Source organism: Vanacampus margaritifer, chromosome 15 (genome assembly GCF_051991255.1).
Source record: "Vanacampus margaritifer isolate UIUO_Vmar chromosome 15, RoL_Vmar_1.0, whole genome shotgun sequence".
In the NCBI taxonomy this organism is placed as follows: domain Eukaryota; kingdom Metazoa; phylum Chordata; class Actinopteri; order Syngnathiformes; family Syngnathidae; genus Vanacampus; species Vanacampus margaritifer.
In genome coordinates this window covers 5,375,997-5,392,708 of record NC_135446.1, presented here as the reverse complement: position 1 = coordinate 5,392,708, position 16,712 = coordinate 5,375,997, and the positions used below count along the sequence as shown (strand labels likewise).

The 16,712-nt window shown below is 41.7% G+C and overlaps 1 protein-coding gene across 4 annotated transcripts; it reads left to right on the top strand.

Moving 5' to 3' along the window:
* The first annotated feature begins 12 nt into the window (after nt 1-12).
* brd1a (bromodomain containing 1a) lies at nt 13-15,888 on the top strand. 4 transcript variants are annotated; one of them, XM_077543535.1, is made up of 13 exons: nt 13-915; nt 2,003-3,410; nt 4,468-4,624; nt 4,765-4,896; nt 4,985-5,113; nt 7,687-7,996; nt 8,076-8,423; nt 9,566-10,114; nt 10,896-11,028; nt 11,116-11,249; nt 12,107-12,216; nt 12,766-12,920; nt 14,604-15,888. In XM_077543535.1, the coding sequence occupies exons 2-13, from the start codon at nt 2,020-2,022 to the stop codon at nt 14,785-14,787; spliced, it is 3,732 nt and encodes a 1,243-aa protein (XP_077399661.1). In that variant the 5' UTR covers nt 13-915; nt 2,003-2,019; the 3' UTR covers nt 14,788-15,888. The 4 variants fall into 4 exon arrangements, with proteins under 4 accessions (XP_077399661.1, XP_077399660.1, XP_077399659.1 ...); XM_077543534.1 differs by having other exon boundaries at nt 37-3,410; nt 9,569-10,114; XM_077543533.1 differs by having other exon boundaries at nt 37-3,410.
* The last annotated feature ends 824 nt before the right edge of the window (nt 15,889-16,712 follow it).

Here is a 16,712-nt window from a genome sequence, read left to right as displayed (position 1 = left end):
CGGCAAAGGGGGGTATGATGTATGGTCATTCATTGCACGACAGCACTTTGATGTTCACCCAAGAAGCACTTGCGTGACTTTGACTTGATTGTAAATCTTTATGTGGGACATGACAATGCTCAGCGTTGACGTCATTTAAAAGAACTGGAAGGGCTTTTCGCTCGTTCGCTTCAACGTGTGCTGCGTTCACTGTCATTGAAAGAGCATTCGATATCCACATGTTTCACGTTAAAGACACTATTAAAATGGCATTTTTTTCTCGATTTCGTAGGTTTGGGAATGAAAAGTGGTTACCAGAGTAGGGATCTGAGGTGGTTGGGAATAAATAAATAACGCCTCTGTGTCAGCTATGTCACATTTGTAGCCAGGGGAGAGACGTTCAATGAAATGACCCAGCACATGATGGGAAGTAAACTCACCGCGGTCGCTAGTGCCCCTGTTCGGAGCTTTGTTTTCGGGTTTTGCTTTTTGCCTGTGTGTATGTAGCGTCGTCAAAAGTGCGTGACAGATGGGTCTTTTGTGTGAAATACGACTCGCTACGGTTCTACCAACATGACCTCCAGCGTCACGCGTCGAGCGATGCGTGCGGTGGGAGTTGTCTGGTAAAAATGCATTGTTGTGTTGGGGGGTGGAAGAGCCGCCCCGGTTGCTACCGTTCGCGTTCCTGCTGCTATTCACTCCGGCTCGATCGGCGCCGAGCAATTCTCAATATTATGAATGACCCTTTCAAAGCGAAAACTAGCGCGGAGTGCATCGCCGGGACCGAACTACACGCGAAGCATATTAATATCTGTATTAGCAATTGATTTAAAGCGCCGAATTGGATGAGAACTCGGCGTACGGAAAGAGAGCCACTTAGCAGGCCTTGTCGCTTTGTAAGGCTGCTGGCGAGCTAACACGGTTCGACAAGCTAAGGTATGTACTTTTCACATGATTCCCTGCAAAGCAACACACGTTTTCACAGTAGCATTACCCCATACGTTCTCCAAACGTTTTATTCTAAAGGCTTTTACTTAGTTTGGCATTTTTTAGTGGATATGTAGCACTTCATATTAACGCCAACTAGCTCGCTAATGTTATTGTTAGCTGCTCGGCTACTTTTGAATCCCTAATAATAATAATCATCTGGACTATTGTCGCAGTGTCAAATGTTGGCAAGTGCAAACTTGTGCAGTCCCAACGGTGTCCGCCTCACACTGCAATCAAATGCCTTCATTACAACTTGGCAAACTTTTTTTTTTTTTTTTTTTTTAAAGGCAGTGTTAGTTTGCCGTGACCGGCATATCTCCGACTAGCGTTATTTTGCCGCGAACGGCTCTGATTTGGCCCTACTGCAGTGCAGTGTGTCGCAGCCATATGAGCCAAGGCAAATTTTATACATATACAAATGACACACATTCACAAAAGGTTTTATAGAGAAGGTGATCACACAGCTGTTACAGTACACGTGAAGTTGCACACTACAGTATTCTGTTGTATGAATGGAAACAAGTGGGGACACAGGTTAATTGTACATTATGTCATCTAGTGGGAGACCATTTAATTGTTCTTCCTGTCACTATTAATTAAAATATACTGTATTGCGATATCGCTTTTGTCTCTGCCAGCAACGTTACTCACTAAATCAATTTGTGAATAAATGAAGAGAATGTTTTATTTTATGGCCCACATGAGCTTTTTCTTATGTGAAGCGGGTGCCGTGGCTCAATAAAGGTTGGGTAACACTGACATGGATGAGCATAGATACAGTATTTGTATTAAATTGTATTCGGACCAATTTAGTGAATGTAGATGAATTCCCACAACACATCTGTTCTCAGTAGGACTTCTCTCACTCATATTCATAGATCATGTAACATGAATACATAGACATCAATATGAATTGGTCAATTGAGTTATTATTAAGCATCCTTGGCCACATAACATGCACTATATAAATCTAAGCTATTGCTATTATTAAATACTTGTCTATGCTCATGTGGGTAAATGTGCTTTTTTGCAGAAACACGGCGCAACAAGATGAAGAAAAAAGCCCGGAACCACCGAGTCTCGGCTCCGGAGAGGCCTTCCTCGCCCATCAAGCCCTCGCCTAACAAACAGATTCTGACGTACGCCCAAGCACAGCGCATGGTGGAATTTGAACTCGACGGCCGCATCCATCGGGTCAGCGTCTTTGACCGCCTCGACGTGATCTCAGACGGCGATCCCATGTTGCGGGAGATGATGGAGTGCGCAAACAACAAGGAGAACGCCGACAAACCACAGCAGCAGGTTCTATTGAGGTCGGTCCGATTAAAAAACAATCAGGAGAAGAGGAAGGCTGCGCTGGGCATCACTGCTCAGAAAGGAGGAGGCGGGCATCCCGTCACTGCTAATCCTGGTCCAAAACTTCCAGAGCCTAAATTTCGGACTGTGGAATATAATTTGCCGGCAGTTCCTAAACGTCATTCTTCTTATTACAAATACGAAGAAAAGACAGAGGAAGAGCTTGATGAGGAAACTGAGTACGACATGGACGAGGAAGATTACGCCTGGCTTGATTTGGTCAACGAAAAGCGGCGAAGTGAAGGCGTCAGTCAGGTCTCTTTCAACGTCTTTGAGTTCCTTATTGACCGCTTTGAAAAAGAGTTGTACCTGGAGGGCTTGGATAAAGGCAGCGAAAGGCAAGCGTCTGTGGACGAGGACACGGTATGCTGCATCTGCATGGATGGCGAGTGTCACAACAGCAACGCCATTCTGTTCTGCGACATGTGCAACGTGGCCGTGCACCAGGAGTGTTACGGCGTCCCCTATATCCCCGAGGGCCAGTGGCTCTGCCGGCACTGCCTGCATTCGCCCACGCAGCCCGCTCACTGCATCCTGTGCCCCACTAAGGGCGGCGCGGTGAAAAAGACAGACGACGACCGCTGGGGCCACGTGGTGTGCGCCCTGTGGGTCCCCGAGGTGGGCTTCTCCAACACTACCTTAATCGAGCCCATCGACGGCGTGCGCCACATCCCGCCGGCCCGCTGGAAGCTCACCTGCTACCTGTGCAAAGAAAAAGGCGTCGGGGCATGCATCCAGTGCCACAAAGCCAACTGCTACACCGCCTTCCACGTCAGCTGTGCCCAAAAAGCTGGCCTCTTCATGAAGATGGAGCCCGTTAAAGACCTGACTGAGTCGGGCGAGCCCACCTTGTCGCTGAAAAAGACCGCCTACTGCGGCGCTCACATGCCCAACGGCTGCGTGAGGAGGAAACTCGCCATTTACGACCAGACCAGACCCAAGAATGGACTATGTAGTAAAGTGGACAAAGGTAGAGGAGCTGCACAATGTAAGGGGAAACAGAAGAAGAAGATGACGAAACCTGAAGCTGATGTTGAAAGTGAGGCGCCAACTCCTGCTGCTGTGCCTGTATTTCCTGCTCATAGGTACAACCACCTGTAATGATACTGATGAATGTAATTCCTAGTGTCAATGCTGAGAGTCACACATTCTTGTGTTCAATCGCAGACAGGTATTTTTGTGTGAATGCTGAGAGTCGAGTTTTAATATTTGTACAGTGCCTTATAGAGGTTGATAGAAGCACAGTTGTTTAATAGATTGCATGTACAGTAAGTTCCTGTAGATGCCACAAGGTGGCGGTAAATCACTTAAAATGGAGAGGATCTTAAAACTGTTTTTTTTTAACGTCTCCAGTATATGAATTGATCAGTGTGGCAAGGTAAAGAATGGTTACTGTAACAGCTGTACTTTAAGTTATTCAAAACAAACTAATCATGTTTACTTGAGGCTCTTCAATAATATTAGCAATGATACTGCCTTCACACGTTGGCACGAACTTAGGTGACCCCATAAATGCACACCTATGCTTTTCGCAAACTGTCAGAAAACTCAACTTTTTGTTTTTCACACACAAAATGCTTGGGGATTGTAACGGCAAAGTAGATCACATGGGCTATTAGTTGTGTATTCCAAAACTGCCAACAAAACAGGACATCTCAAATGCAGACAAAAACAATTAATTGATTAAATAGCTAACAACAACGAAATGGAAAACAAAGTGTCAAACAAGATAGTTTTCATAGCTTTGGCTAAAAAAGTAAAAACAAAAAATAATCCATCTAATATCAATATTAAAACGACTCGATCCAGTGCAATGTGGCACACATCTATGCTCTAGTGTCCCTGAAATTATATTGAATCCTTTTTCTGGTAATTGTAGTGCTCTTGTTTTTCTCTCCATTCTTGTTCTCACTTTTGTGAATGAAGCAGGAAATTAACCGGAAAGTAATTTGCCAATCTCTGGCGAAGTATGTCGCCAATTATATTTTTTATAATGCTGCAGTGCTGCACTGAATCATGTATTATGTACTGATGTTAATGTGAGCAAATTTATAGTCGAAGTAACTTCTAACTGTTTGAAACTGTTCAATCTTTCTTAGACAGCGAATTTACAATGTTTTTGTTTCTTCATGTCCTCGCCAGGTTACAAACCATTCTGAACCAGGTGTCTGTCCAGAAAAAGAAAGCCTTTGTGGAGCTGGTCCTAAATTACTGGACTCTTAAACGTCAATCCAGGAATGGGCTGGCATTGATCCGACGTCTGCAGACAAGCCTGCAATCGCAGAAGAACGCACAACCGGTTTGTTCATCAGTCAATTATTAGAGGGCTCTGCTCTTCCTTTCTTTTCGCATCGGACCCGCTTGCTTGTCGAACCAATTCAGCCAGTCGTGCGTTATGAAATATAGCTATTTCTATTTCCCGCTTCTCTTCCCTCACAGAAGCAGAACAAGGAGGAAACGCGAGCACTGAAGGAGCAGCTGAAGGAGTGGCACCGCCTCCGGCATGACCTCGAGAGAGCCCGGCTGCTGCTGGAGCTCATTCGCAAGCGGGAGAAGCTCAAGAGGGAGGAGGTAATCGAAAAAGTTCTCTGGAGGTTATGCAAGGGGTGGGGGGGAGGGCAACAATCACGGATTAATGTTTCTTGGGTCTGTGTTTTAGTTAAAGTTCCAAGAGAGCCTGCTAGAAATGCAGCTCACTCCGTTTAGCATCCTGCTCAGAGCCGTCTTGGACCAGTTACTGTCCAAAGACCAGGCCAGGATCTTCACCCAGCCAGTCGATGTCAATGAGGTACCAATTTTTACATCCTAATTTTTATAATATTAACCTTTTTTTTTTCTCCTTTAATGCTGGTTACGTGCAAAATCTTCAAACATTCTTAAATGTTTTGAATCCATGATTCTAAAAACAAGGCTTTAAATGCCGCTATCAGAAGTCATAAAAAATTTTTATCACATAGGATTTTACGATTGTAAATAGCATGACTGAACAATTAATCAAAATCAAATCAACAGCGTAATGTAGTAGATTAGATTGCAATTTTTTTGGCGGGGGGGCTGCTTCATTTCAGAAGATCGTTAGGCTTTGTATTTTTTTTTTAATATGCATATTTATATAGTGTAATAAGTTCAATGTTTTAAGTGCAGTCCACGTTATTTACATATCATTGTTTCATGAAATATGAAAAACGCGATAAAGCGGTTTGAAACCACAGATTTATTTTTTTTGCATATTTTTGTATTCTGATATATGATTTACTGACTTATGTTTACGCCACACTTGTTTGGTAGAATTATTATTCAGTTGCGATAGTGAACACTTAAGACTGCAAGTCTAAGTGTTTAATAAGTTAACTGTTGTTGAAGTAGATCAATAAAACTATCTTTCATATTAGTTCATGGTTCAGTTTAGCATTAGTCTAACCTTATGAGACCAAAATGTTATGTCTAATAATAAATCAGATTTTTTTTTTGTATTGTATAACAGATGATTTTATTGCTTCTTTATGTTGTAAAATACATCTCAAGAGGATGAAAAGAGCAACAACAACAGAAAAAATCCCTATCCGGTAGGGGTGTAACAAAAAACGATTTTAACCGAAAATCCGTTTTTGATTTGAACGATGCGAGTGCACCGGCACACGGACTAATGAATCGGTCTAAAAATAGCTTGAGCTGGCCGATAGCCCTGTCAAAACGTTATAAATTGATTTTATGTTGCAGGTAGAATTGCTGAATTGCTCCCCGTTCGCCACGTCGCCAATGACGAGGAGGGGGTAACTATATTGCCCCCGAGTCGCATAAAACAACTTTGAATTGCCTCCTGGGCTCGCTCGAAAGTTGCGGGGGGAAACGAAGGATGACATGGCAGACAACTATTTAGCCCGTCCAGGACGCGCGCACCCTTGTCAGATCTTAATGGCTTAGCAGCGTCCCCTGGCTTTGACACAAGGAGGGATGCCCAAACTTTTTTTTTTCACTTAAGTGTGTAAAAGAAGGATAATCAGACGCTTTCACGAGCGGAAAGTCAGCCAGGATCGCGGAGGGATGACGAGCACAAAGGTAGAACATCCACAGATACGTGGTCGTGAACTGTTTTGGAACACTTTTTATTTTATTTTATTGTGTCGTCGAGTGTACAAAGTTCCCCATATAAACTCAGCACTGATTTACGTAACTGTCATTGATTGTCGTCTTAATGGTATTACAATTACAACTGCAGTTGTAATGCAGTAATCATGACAAAACGTTATTGTTATTATATGTATTCTAATAAAATTGCAGGAGAAAACATAGGGGTAATTACCTGTATACAGACACAAAAATAAAATAAATAAAAAATGTCACTGTACCACCATTTGGACCATCACCATAATACAATAACATAGTGGAGCTGAGTGTTCTGAAAAATGAGGTAGAGGTAAACTAGGATTTATTATTGTAGGCCACTGCAACAAACATTAACACTGTGCTTGAATGTAGGAAAATAGAAGTGTACTGTGTGATGATTACATTTGAATGTATTGAAAACTATTGAATGAAAATCATACTCAAATAAATGTTCAAAAAACAACATTGCCTAAACATTAAAGAAGCTTAAAATAAGGTTGGTATTGGCACCGATACCTGGTATTGGTACTCGCCCATCAATACTTACAAGTGTTGTATTTAATCAGGCAGATGCATGTTAAAATAGCCTTTTAAAAGACTGATACTTGGTCTGTAACATGTCAGAGCATTACATAGGCAAAAATGGTGATCACTGTTTTCCAAAATAAAAGCAAATGTTTGCAAATGTGCAAATTATGAGATTTAGATCATTTCAAATTAAACAAGATATTCAAATGATTAATGGGGTATCAAAATAATTATAAATTAATTTGGCAGTTGACTAGTGGTCAAGTAATCAAATAATCGTTGCACCAAATTGAACCGAATCGTCATCCTACTGAATCAAACCGAACCGTATCGTTCCATTTTAAAACCGAACCATATATCGAATAGTCTTGATTGGAGAGATTTACAGCCCTACTATCTGGTTATTTTTCAAAATTGTTTAGCCCAAGTAAATAGTTTCAAATCTCAAAATAAACTAACATTTTTAAGAAAATAATATACTGAATGATTGTTATGGTAACATCACGCAATAGCGGAACCAACAAAGCATTTATGTGGTTATAGTCGGGATTCTTAAGTGCAGATGCATGTTATTTATAGACTGTACTTGGGACATTGGAAACTTGATGAAGTTGGTCTTAAATTTCATCATTTTGAAAAAATGCACTTGCCTTAAGTTGTAGGAACCCTGAAATGTGAGAGCGCACACAGAAAACGAGTGCAAGTGTCGGTGTGTATTCCCCACAGGTGCCCGATTACTTCGACCACATCAAGCGCCCGATGGACTTGTCCACCATGCGGCAGTGCATCGACGCCCAGAAATACAACAACTTTGACCAGTTTGAGGAGGACTTTGACCTCATTGTCAACAACTGCATGAAGTACAACTCCAAGGACACATACTTCTACCGGTCCGCCGTTCGCCTTCGAGATCAGGGCGGGGCGGTGATTCGGAAGGCGCGGCGGGACGCGGAGAAAATCGGCTTTGACGCCGTGAGCGGCATGCATCTGGAGGAGGCCCCCAAATTGAAGACGTCATACTTTTCGTGGGAGGATGGTAAAGCTGAAGCAAACTGTAGATGTCGATTTATTTGCAATATGTAACGATGCTCATGCTGCCTTTTACTTTTCCTCAGTGGACCGCTTACTGGTGCCCGCCAATCGCAGCCATTTAGCCCTGGACAAGCAGCTGCAGCAACTTCTGGAGAAGTTCGACATGACCTGCGCCATGAAGTCCAGCCCGTCCCGCAGCAAACGCATCAAGCTGCTAAAAAAGACCATTAATGACGTGCGCAGCGACTTGAGCTTGAAGAGAGTCCAGCCCTCTCCGCATCATCATCATCATCACCATCATCATCATCACCATCACCATCACCACAACAGCAGCAGCTCATCCTCTGTAGCGCCTTCATCATCAGCAAACGATGTTGCTAAGCCAAAAGAGGAGAAATGGAAGCCAAACGGGCATTTCCCAGATGACGAGGGTATGTATGGAGTTTATGTATGTAGCGTACAATTGGGGTGGGGGGTGATGTATAGTGTTAATTTCGGCTAAAACCCTCATTAATAAACAATAACTGGTGCTAAATCTGCATGCATTTTGGTTGACTAATGAAGACAAGACTAAAATCTATGGACATTTTAGTTCATAAACAAAAATTTAACAAAATTTAGATTTTTGTAAAATCTTGTCTGCTAATCTGTCACTGTGACACTGTCATGTGACACACACCCTTTCAGATCTGCAGCTAGCGGGTGCAACATGTGCGAACACATGGGACAGACAGGAGGTGGATTCACAGTGAAAAGTTTTTAAAAAATAAGTAAATTATAGTTATAATGTAACATTAATCCAACAGCTATAATGTTCCAACAGTAATGTTAATCTGACCGCTAAATAATGCTGGCTAATTTACTAGCTCGTAGCATGGAGCCATAGTAGCCACTTGTTGATATCCTGTAATTGTGTGTCAAGTTGTTTTTCATCAAAGAGGTGGGAGAAAATTTTATGTGACATAGCCTTAGATACGAAATGTTAAACATAATCTGCTGACTTTAAAATATACAGTGGTAAAATAATTGTCCTGACTAAAATGTTGACAGTTTTTGTTGACTAAAACTAGATTGATCAAATTATGTTTTCTTGGACTAAAATAAGACTAAAATGCTAGATTTATAGTCGACTAAAAATGGACTAAATAAAAACAGGATAAGATTGACTAACTATGATCAAAACTAACAAGCGTAATTGAAACATGACTAAAACAGAAACTACATTTAAAAATGGCGGATAAAATTAACACTAGTGATATATTCATTTTATTTGTCAGGACATTTTAAGAAAATAAAACATTTCTCCTCTACTTAGTTGTTTTGCTTGTATTTTTTTTTCTGAGGGGAGGGCAGTATAAAATACTACATATATAAAATATACGATTGTAAAATGTCCTAATATTAAAAAGGAAACTTGTAAAAGCCAAGGATGTGCTGATTTCATCTAAAATTTGTAATTGCCCCATTGGGCCAGTATCTGTAAGGTTGTGGCCCGACACTACTGGGCCAGGGCCATCTGGCCAACATCAATTTCAAACCCAGATAGTGACCAAGTTTTTCTTGTTCTTCCCAGCAGACTCGTCTCTCCCGCCTAAACTTGAGCCCTCTGACGCCATTCCTCCCCACATCCACTCAGAAGCGGACCCCGAGCCCCCAACCCTCAAACCCATCGACGCCACCCCAGATAGTGACGATAAAACTCACACCAATGTCATGTTTGATGGGGACCTTCCACACCCCCATTCGTCTCCGCCACACCTAAACGGCCACTCCCACAATAACCTCCAGGCTTCTTTATTTGACGGCGACGTTAGCGTGGTGGCCACTTCTACTTTGGCCGAGCCGGGGGGCACCGTCAGTCGGCGGACGGCCGTGCTCTTCCGCAAGTCGAAAGCCGCCAGTCCCCTCAAGGCTGCGAGAGGCAGAGATGATGACGAGGCCGAACAGAAAGAGAGCGACGAGGACGTGGACGGCGGCAACACGCAGCTGGCTTCCAAATCCTTCCTGTCTGTGGTTATTCCCAGGCTGGAAACTTTACTTCACAGCAAAAAGAGGAAGCATCTCGACATCCAGGACGAGCACCAAGAGGAGGGCAAGTCTCCTCTTAAAAGACTTGATATGGGTAAGACGTGTATTTACTCATTTGCTCCCAAAAAAATGTATAAATATGTTCTATTTTAAATGGATAAATGGATAAGTGTCCCAAATACTTATTTATACGTTTCTTAAGTTTTTTGGTTTTTTTTAAAGCTAGAGCTAACAGAAGGTTTTGTTGCAGCCTCTCCACTGCAAAGAACAGTTGAAGAAATGGTAGTTATTACGCAAACAGCCAGCAGGTGGCAGCAGGGCAAAGGAAATGAATCAGGACCATGTTGAAAAAAAGCCTCAATTACTCACAATTCTAAATAGATTTGTGAATAATGATGAAATTTAGCTATATTCTAATGCTAATTGCTGCAAAACGGAAACAGATAGAAATACACTTTTTTTTTCCTGATGAAGAAGAAAGAAGATTTTATCTTTCATTTGGTAGGTGCCATGTTTTTATAGCAATAGAACACAATATTCTGTGGGCCTTGCAAAATCAGTCAAAATCCAGTAAAACAGCCGAGAGTGAAGGGGATTGCTTCTGAGAAAATGACTGGGAGTGAATGAGTTAAGGATGGTCGCCTAAAATTGTAGTTGTCAAACATAAGGCATGTCGTGTCTAGACAAAAAAAAAAAAAAAAAACTAGCATGTTATTATGCAACTTCTAGCAGCATCTCCTGGGCTCTAGATGGCGCCAAAGCAATACAAAAAAAGTGGCCTGTGTCAGCTTGCCATCCCTCGCTTAAGAAAAAAGTACTTGACAGTACATCCTTAAATGGCTTTGGGAATTGATGTACATTTTGTGTCCACTCAGGGCTGTCGGGAAGTTTCTTGGAGGTGGAAGAGGAGAAAGAGCTTGGCCAGCCCAGCAGACCTGTGGAGCCCCGAAGACGCTGCGCCTCCGAGTCGTCCATTTCCTCATGTAGTAGTCTACCAGGAGGCCCCGGGTAACCCACCTTCTCACCTTTCGTGTGTCACCAATCAGGAGGAAAGACAATTATAGATTTTGGGGTTTTCCTTCCACTTTTGTCCAGAACCATTCTCAGTCTTCCAAAGTGCGGAAAAGGGAAACCAGCCTTGTTGCGGAGAAACACTGTGGATGATAAGAATGAATTAATTGCCTGCATAGAAAATGGAAATTTTGCCAAAGCTGCACGAATCGCCGCAGGTAAGTTTCATTTGGAGTTTGTTCAAATCGTCCTGTTAATGTGTATTGGTAAAAAACAACAGAAAAAACAATTAGCATACACTGAGGCTATTGTCACATGTCCTATAACTCCTGCATATTCATACTTGAATTTCACACGTTCACATTTTTTCTCCTGTGGTTCGCTCTTTCTGTAACACCTGAAAATGCCACAAAACGCCAAAGCCATCAAATAGGAAAGTAGTACAATAGTCTCAAGGAACCAACATTTTTTGGAAGATCATAGTTTGTGTTGTTATATTTATTATTATTATTATTACCGGCAATTATAAACATTTTTAGGGAAGGCATTACTCGCATTATTTTGTATTTGTGGTTTTGGCTCAAAACCTGCCAACATTAATCAGAACTCTAGAACTCAGAACTAACTATTTATGGAAAGATTTTATACCAACTGTGCTGTTGAAACAATAAAGCATGCTCCCGAGGTTTGTTGACCATAATACCATATGTTTACAGGCTTTACATTTATAAACGTCTTAAATATTATGTGAACAATTCAAGTTCAATTGAATCTAAAGCGTTCTTGGTACATACATAGGACAAGACGCAGGGTTGTAAATTGGCAAAAACTTCCAATCCACAGCCAACTTGTTGTGGCAGTTGACAGTGAGCAGTGTCTGTTGCCGTGGCAGCCGACCAGTCGACATCTGGACCTCCCCTCATTTAAAAACTCAGATTTGGCTGACAAAGTGCAATAAGTGTCGTTCAATGTGAATTTCCTGCCCCTGACCGTCTCGGTGCTCCTGCTGTGCCGCTCCTGTGTTTTTAAATCCAACTGTTGTATCCTGTTTGGTGTTGTGTTTCCGCTTCTGTAGAGGTTGGCAACAGCAATATTTGGATGCCCGCTAGTGCTGCAACAGTCGCACTGGAACCCCTAAAGCTAGTTTGGGCCAAATGTAGTGGCTACCCTTCCTACCCTGCCTTGGTGAGTGTTTTGTAGGAGAGAACGCATATAATAACTTAAATACATTTTTCTAGAGTTTTGTTGTTGTTGTTGTTTTTGTTCTTTCGGAAAAACTTAAATAAGATGATTCCTAACCACTGAGCCACAGCACATTTGTGTACAGTAAAACCTCGTGTTATGAATTTAATTTGAATGTAATCCAAAACGTTCATAACCTGAGGTAATATTTCATTATAACAACATTCACCATTGCTTAATTAAAGACACTAATATGTTGACATATTTGTATGGTGGTGTGCTATGAGATTGTTCTAATGTAAAATGTGCCTTGGCTCAGTAAAGGTTGGCAAACTGAACAGCATTCGATTTACAGCCAATTGAAATGATGGCACGAGACACGGATCGAGTTGCGTTTCACCACTTGGTCCTCCAGGTGGCAGCCTTGAACAGCTGCCCATTGACCTGATTTTTGCATGCTGGACTTAAAAGCTGACAGAAAGCTGCATGTGCACATAATGTATGCCATGCAAATGTTTATTCATGCATTTGCCTTCTCCCCCGGCCACGTAGATCATCGACCCCCACATGCCGCGCGTGGGCTGCCAGCACAACGGGGTGTCCATCCCCATGCCTCCCATGGACGTGCTCCGCATCGGAGAACAAATGCAGTACAAAGCCGACGAGCAACTCTACCTCGTGCTCTTCTTCGACACCAAGCGCAGCTGGTGAGTGTCGCTGGCTATTTGCGTCAGAGCGGAAAGCTGTCAGCGGGCGAGGCCTGATCGTTGTCCCCCGGCGGACGCGTTAACTCGCCACGGATGTCACATAGCGCTTCCCTCGTGATGAATGGGGTCGATGCCGCGGACTTCCGGGTTTCACACATCAGCGTCGTTTCCAGCCACTGATGGCCGCGTTCCAACACTCGCACCCCCATCGCTGCGGGCGGGAGCGCGCAGGGTGTCTCAGCTCTCTGAAATGCTTTGGACAACTGAGACGGACACACTACATTCTCGCACCCGTCGTCAGAAAAGCGCAACCGAGGGGCACAAAGGCGGAAGCGCAAGAACTGGGATGTGGCCCACACGTCGCAAACAGGAAACGGAAACAAAGCTGATGTGTGAAAACCAGGAAGTCGGAAGTCCCGCCTCCTCCGTGGCATATGCCCCATACAAGATGTGCTGTTTAAAGTTCAGTTAATATTGTCATCAAGTTTCCATTGGAAGCTGAACAATACTTAAGGGTTCATTAGTCGTCTAATGGTAACCTAAGTTTTGTGCCCAAGGGTCACGTTTCATTTTGAAAACAGACAGATGGGTAAGTTTGAAGAAATTCAGCCTCTTTGCCCAAAATCCGCAGAAAACTGGCTTTTTATGTAAACAAATACAATGACATTATTTGAATTTTTTTCTTCTGTGACACTCTAACATGGTTTCATTCTTTAAAATTCAACATTGAGAAATGCTTTTGAATGCAAAATAAATATTCTGTTACGTGAAATACAAGCACTGAGAGTGATGCCAACTTACCAGGACAGCTCCGTCACTGCACTTTATTCATTTATGACACGCCATTGCTTCTGCTCATATCATCATATGCCGCATACTCTGTCACCTGTCTGCCTCCCACTGTAAGACAGTTGGCAAACAGAGGGATCTAAAATGATGCAGCAATGCCCTCTACTGGCGCTTTCAAGTGCTGGCAATTTCAAGGAATATGTTACTAATTTTGCTATTTTCACCAGTAAAAAGTTTATATTTTGTCTATCATGAATTTGATAACGTCAGTATTTTTCATGTATAATTAACACCTTCACGGCTCAACTTAATGTAATGTAAATGTTAGGAAAGCCATGATTGGTTGTTACCTGCACCCTCAACACGTATCGTCATTTTCACATGTTATTTTCAGTTAACAGCAAGTGGCAAATCAACTTTTTAAAGGTTCTAATTGTACATAATGATGTTTTAGACAATGCTGAAAATTGCAAAATAATTTAATATTAAATTTAATAATAAATTTCATCTTTATTCACAAATCTGTTTAAAACAGTGGGGAAAATAGCTTTTTTTTTTTGCAAAATGGCCCTGGTTGATCTCGTATACGCTGCTGCCACCTGCTGGCCTTTCTTGTAATAACTACCATTGCTTCAAGCAAGCTGCATCAGAGCCGTCTGTATGCTCTAGCATTAAAAAAAAAAAACGTATACGTCTTTGGGAGCATGGTAATATTTAAAATAGAACTTATTTATACATTTTTGTGAGCAAATGAGTTAAAGAAAGAATCGCAATATTGAGGGGAAAAAGAAAATTGCAATGACAAAGACAAAGACAGTTGTCTGCATGAAATCTGAGCTCAATGAAATATGACTTGAGAGCCATTTCCTATCTTCCTCTCGCCTCTTGTCACAGGCAGTGGCTTCCTAGATCCAAGATGGTTCCGCTGGGCATGGACAAGACCATCGACAAGATCAAGATGATGGAAGGCCGCACGTCCAGCATCCGCAAGGCGGTCCAGGTGGCCTTCAGCCGTGCCATGAACCACCTGAGCATCGTGCAGGACGAGCCGGTCAGCGACCTCAGCGACGTGGACTGACCGGCCGCCGCCCCTTTCACAAACTCGTACCTCTTCTCTCAGACACGCCGATGTTTACTGGGCCCACTCGTACACACTCCTCTAACATGCTGCTTGAATGAATGTCCCCCCCCCCAACACACACACACTCACATTAGCCACTGTCCACACCATCCATCACGTTTTCCTTCAGAGCATTTCAAGATGATTTTGTTTGGCTGTGATGTAACGATTTCCTCTTTTTTTTTTCATTGTGACATCATTTTTTTCCTGCCTACGTGAGGGCAAAATTATATCCTGGCCGCTCTTACATTTTTAAATCATCTCTATTTACAAACACCTACCTTTGTATGTAAACTGTAAATATGTATAGTTGCTCGACACTAACTTATTTAGTAGTTTTGACCTACATAATTTTACTTTGTATTTATACTTGATGCATTTGTGGCACTAAGGCGTGAATGCTTTGACCAAGAAGAGAGAGAGAGAAAAGAGCAAAAAGCCTTATTTAGAAGCAGAATCAACGTGTATGAAAGTAGTCCTTTTTCCTGTTTTAAATTATTGAACGTTATTATCAAGCCTCTATTTGGTATTAATCCTTTTGTATGAAATAGTTTGTCTATTTTTGTTCCGATATAGTATATTTATATGGTTTGAATACAACGTAATGTGTCTGAAGCGCAGTCTGATTTTGTGGACAAATGAACCAAAAACTTAGCTACCTGGATTTTTTTTTCCCATCCTTTTTTTTTCTTCTTCAGGTTTTCAGTGGGATGTGTGGACTTATTGCCAGAAACTATACAAAAGAAATAAGTTCTATGTAACACATTTAACTATTTTGCTATAGTTGTAGGGATATGTGCCTGCACTAACTTTGTGTAAAGCATTTTCATGACGTTAACATTTGAGGAATGATGTGGAAATTGTCCAAGTGGCACATTTTGTGATTATTGCCTTCTTTTCAATTATGATGTTCTAACTTTTTGTAGATTTTTTTTCCTCCTGGGTAACATTGTTTATGCTAGTTTCATTTTGTATTTAACTTTAGTTGTGTCCCCCCCAAGTCAAATCAACACAAAAAACAAAACAAAAAAATTTGAAAATAAAACATTCAACTCTGAACACGACGACATAGATTTTGTTGAATCATGGCACTGTCACTCAGTAAGGTGGTGAGTACGACTGCTCGGCCATTTGAACATTACATTATATATATATCTATGTTTGCTTATACACTTATACAATAGTGCACATTTCTCAAATAAATACAAAATGTAGTCGTAGTCAATACGTAAAATAAGACGCCTACGGTTTACAAGTGGTGTCTACGTGGAATCCTAAAATTGTAGCATTATTTGTTAGCAACATTACATTCATGTTCCTTTGTGTGTGTGGAGAGTTTACTATTGTGCAATATTTACCTGAGTAAAAAAAAAAAAAACTTACTTTTTTTTTTAGACAAAGTTAATCTTTTGTTTCAGTTAAACTATTATACATTTTTTGTGGTCATCTAGGTTTGTCAATTTTGGTGCCTCTTAATGTAGTTTGCTGTTATTATGCTGCAGAGGCGGCGGTAGATCAAACTTATGAGGGTAGTAAAATCTACAAACGCAAAGTTGTCACACAACGAATGCTGAATTGTATGCTTTTCCCATCAATTTAGGAACCAAGTGGCACAACAAAGATGACTTGATGTTGGTGATGTCATGTAAAACTGTCTGAGGGGAGCATCTGAATTGTGACCAGGAGGGGGCAGAATATGATGGCGCTTTGAAAGCTTTTGATGGCGATTGTGTTTTGTTAGTTACAATGAGTGCAGGTATGGACCGCTGGGAGAACTGATGGTTGTTACATGCTGGTGCAGTCAAATGTTGAACTTGCTGGAGTTGTTTGGCTCGTCTGGGTCCAGAGTAGTTTTTTTGTTGGTTGTTTGATGACAAATTGAA

Excerpts from the sequence above, each read along its gene's own strand:
- brd1a (XM_077543533.1), top strand. The coding sequence starts at position 1,987 with ATGTGCTTTTTTGCAGAAACACGGCGCAACAAGATGAAGAAAAAAGCC. Across the intron at positions 4,625-4,764 it reads CGCAGAAGAACGCACAACCG|AAGCAGAACAAGGAGGAAAC; the intron begins GTTTGTTCATCA and ends CTTCCCTCACAG. Across the intron at positions 8,424-9,565 it reads GCATTTCCCAGATGACGAGG|CAGACTCGTCTCTCCCGCCT; the intron begins GTATGTATGGAG and ends TGTTCTTCCCAG.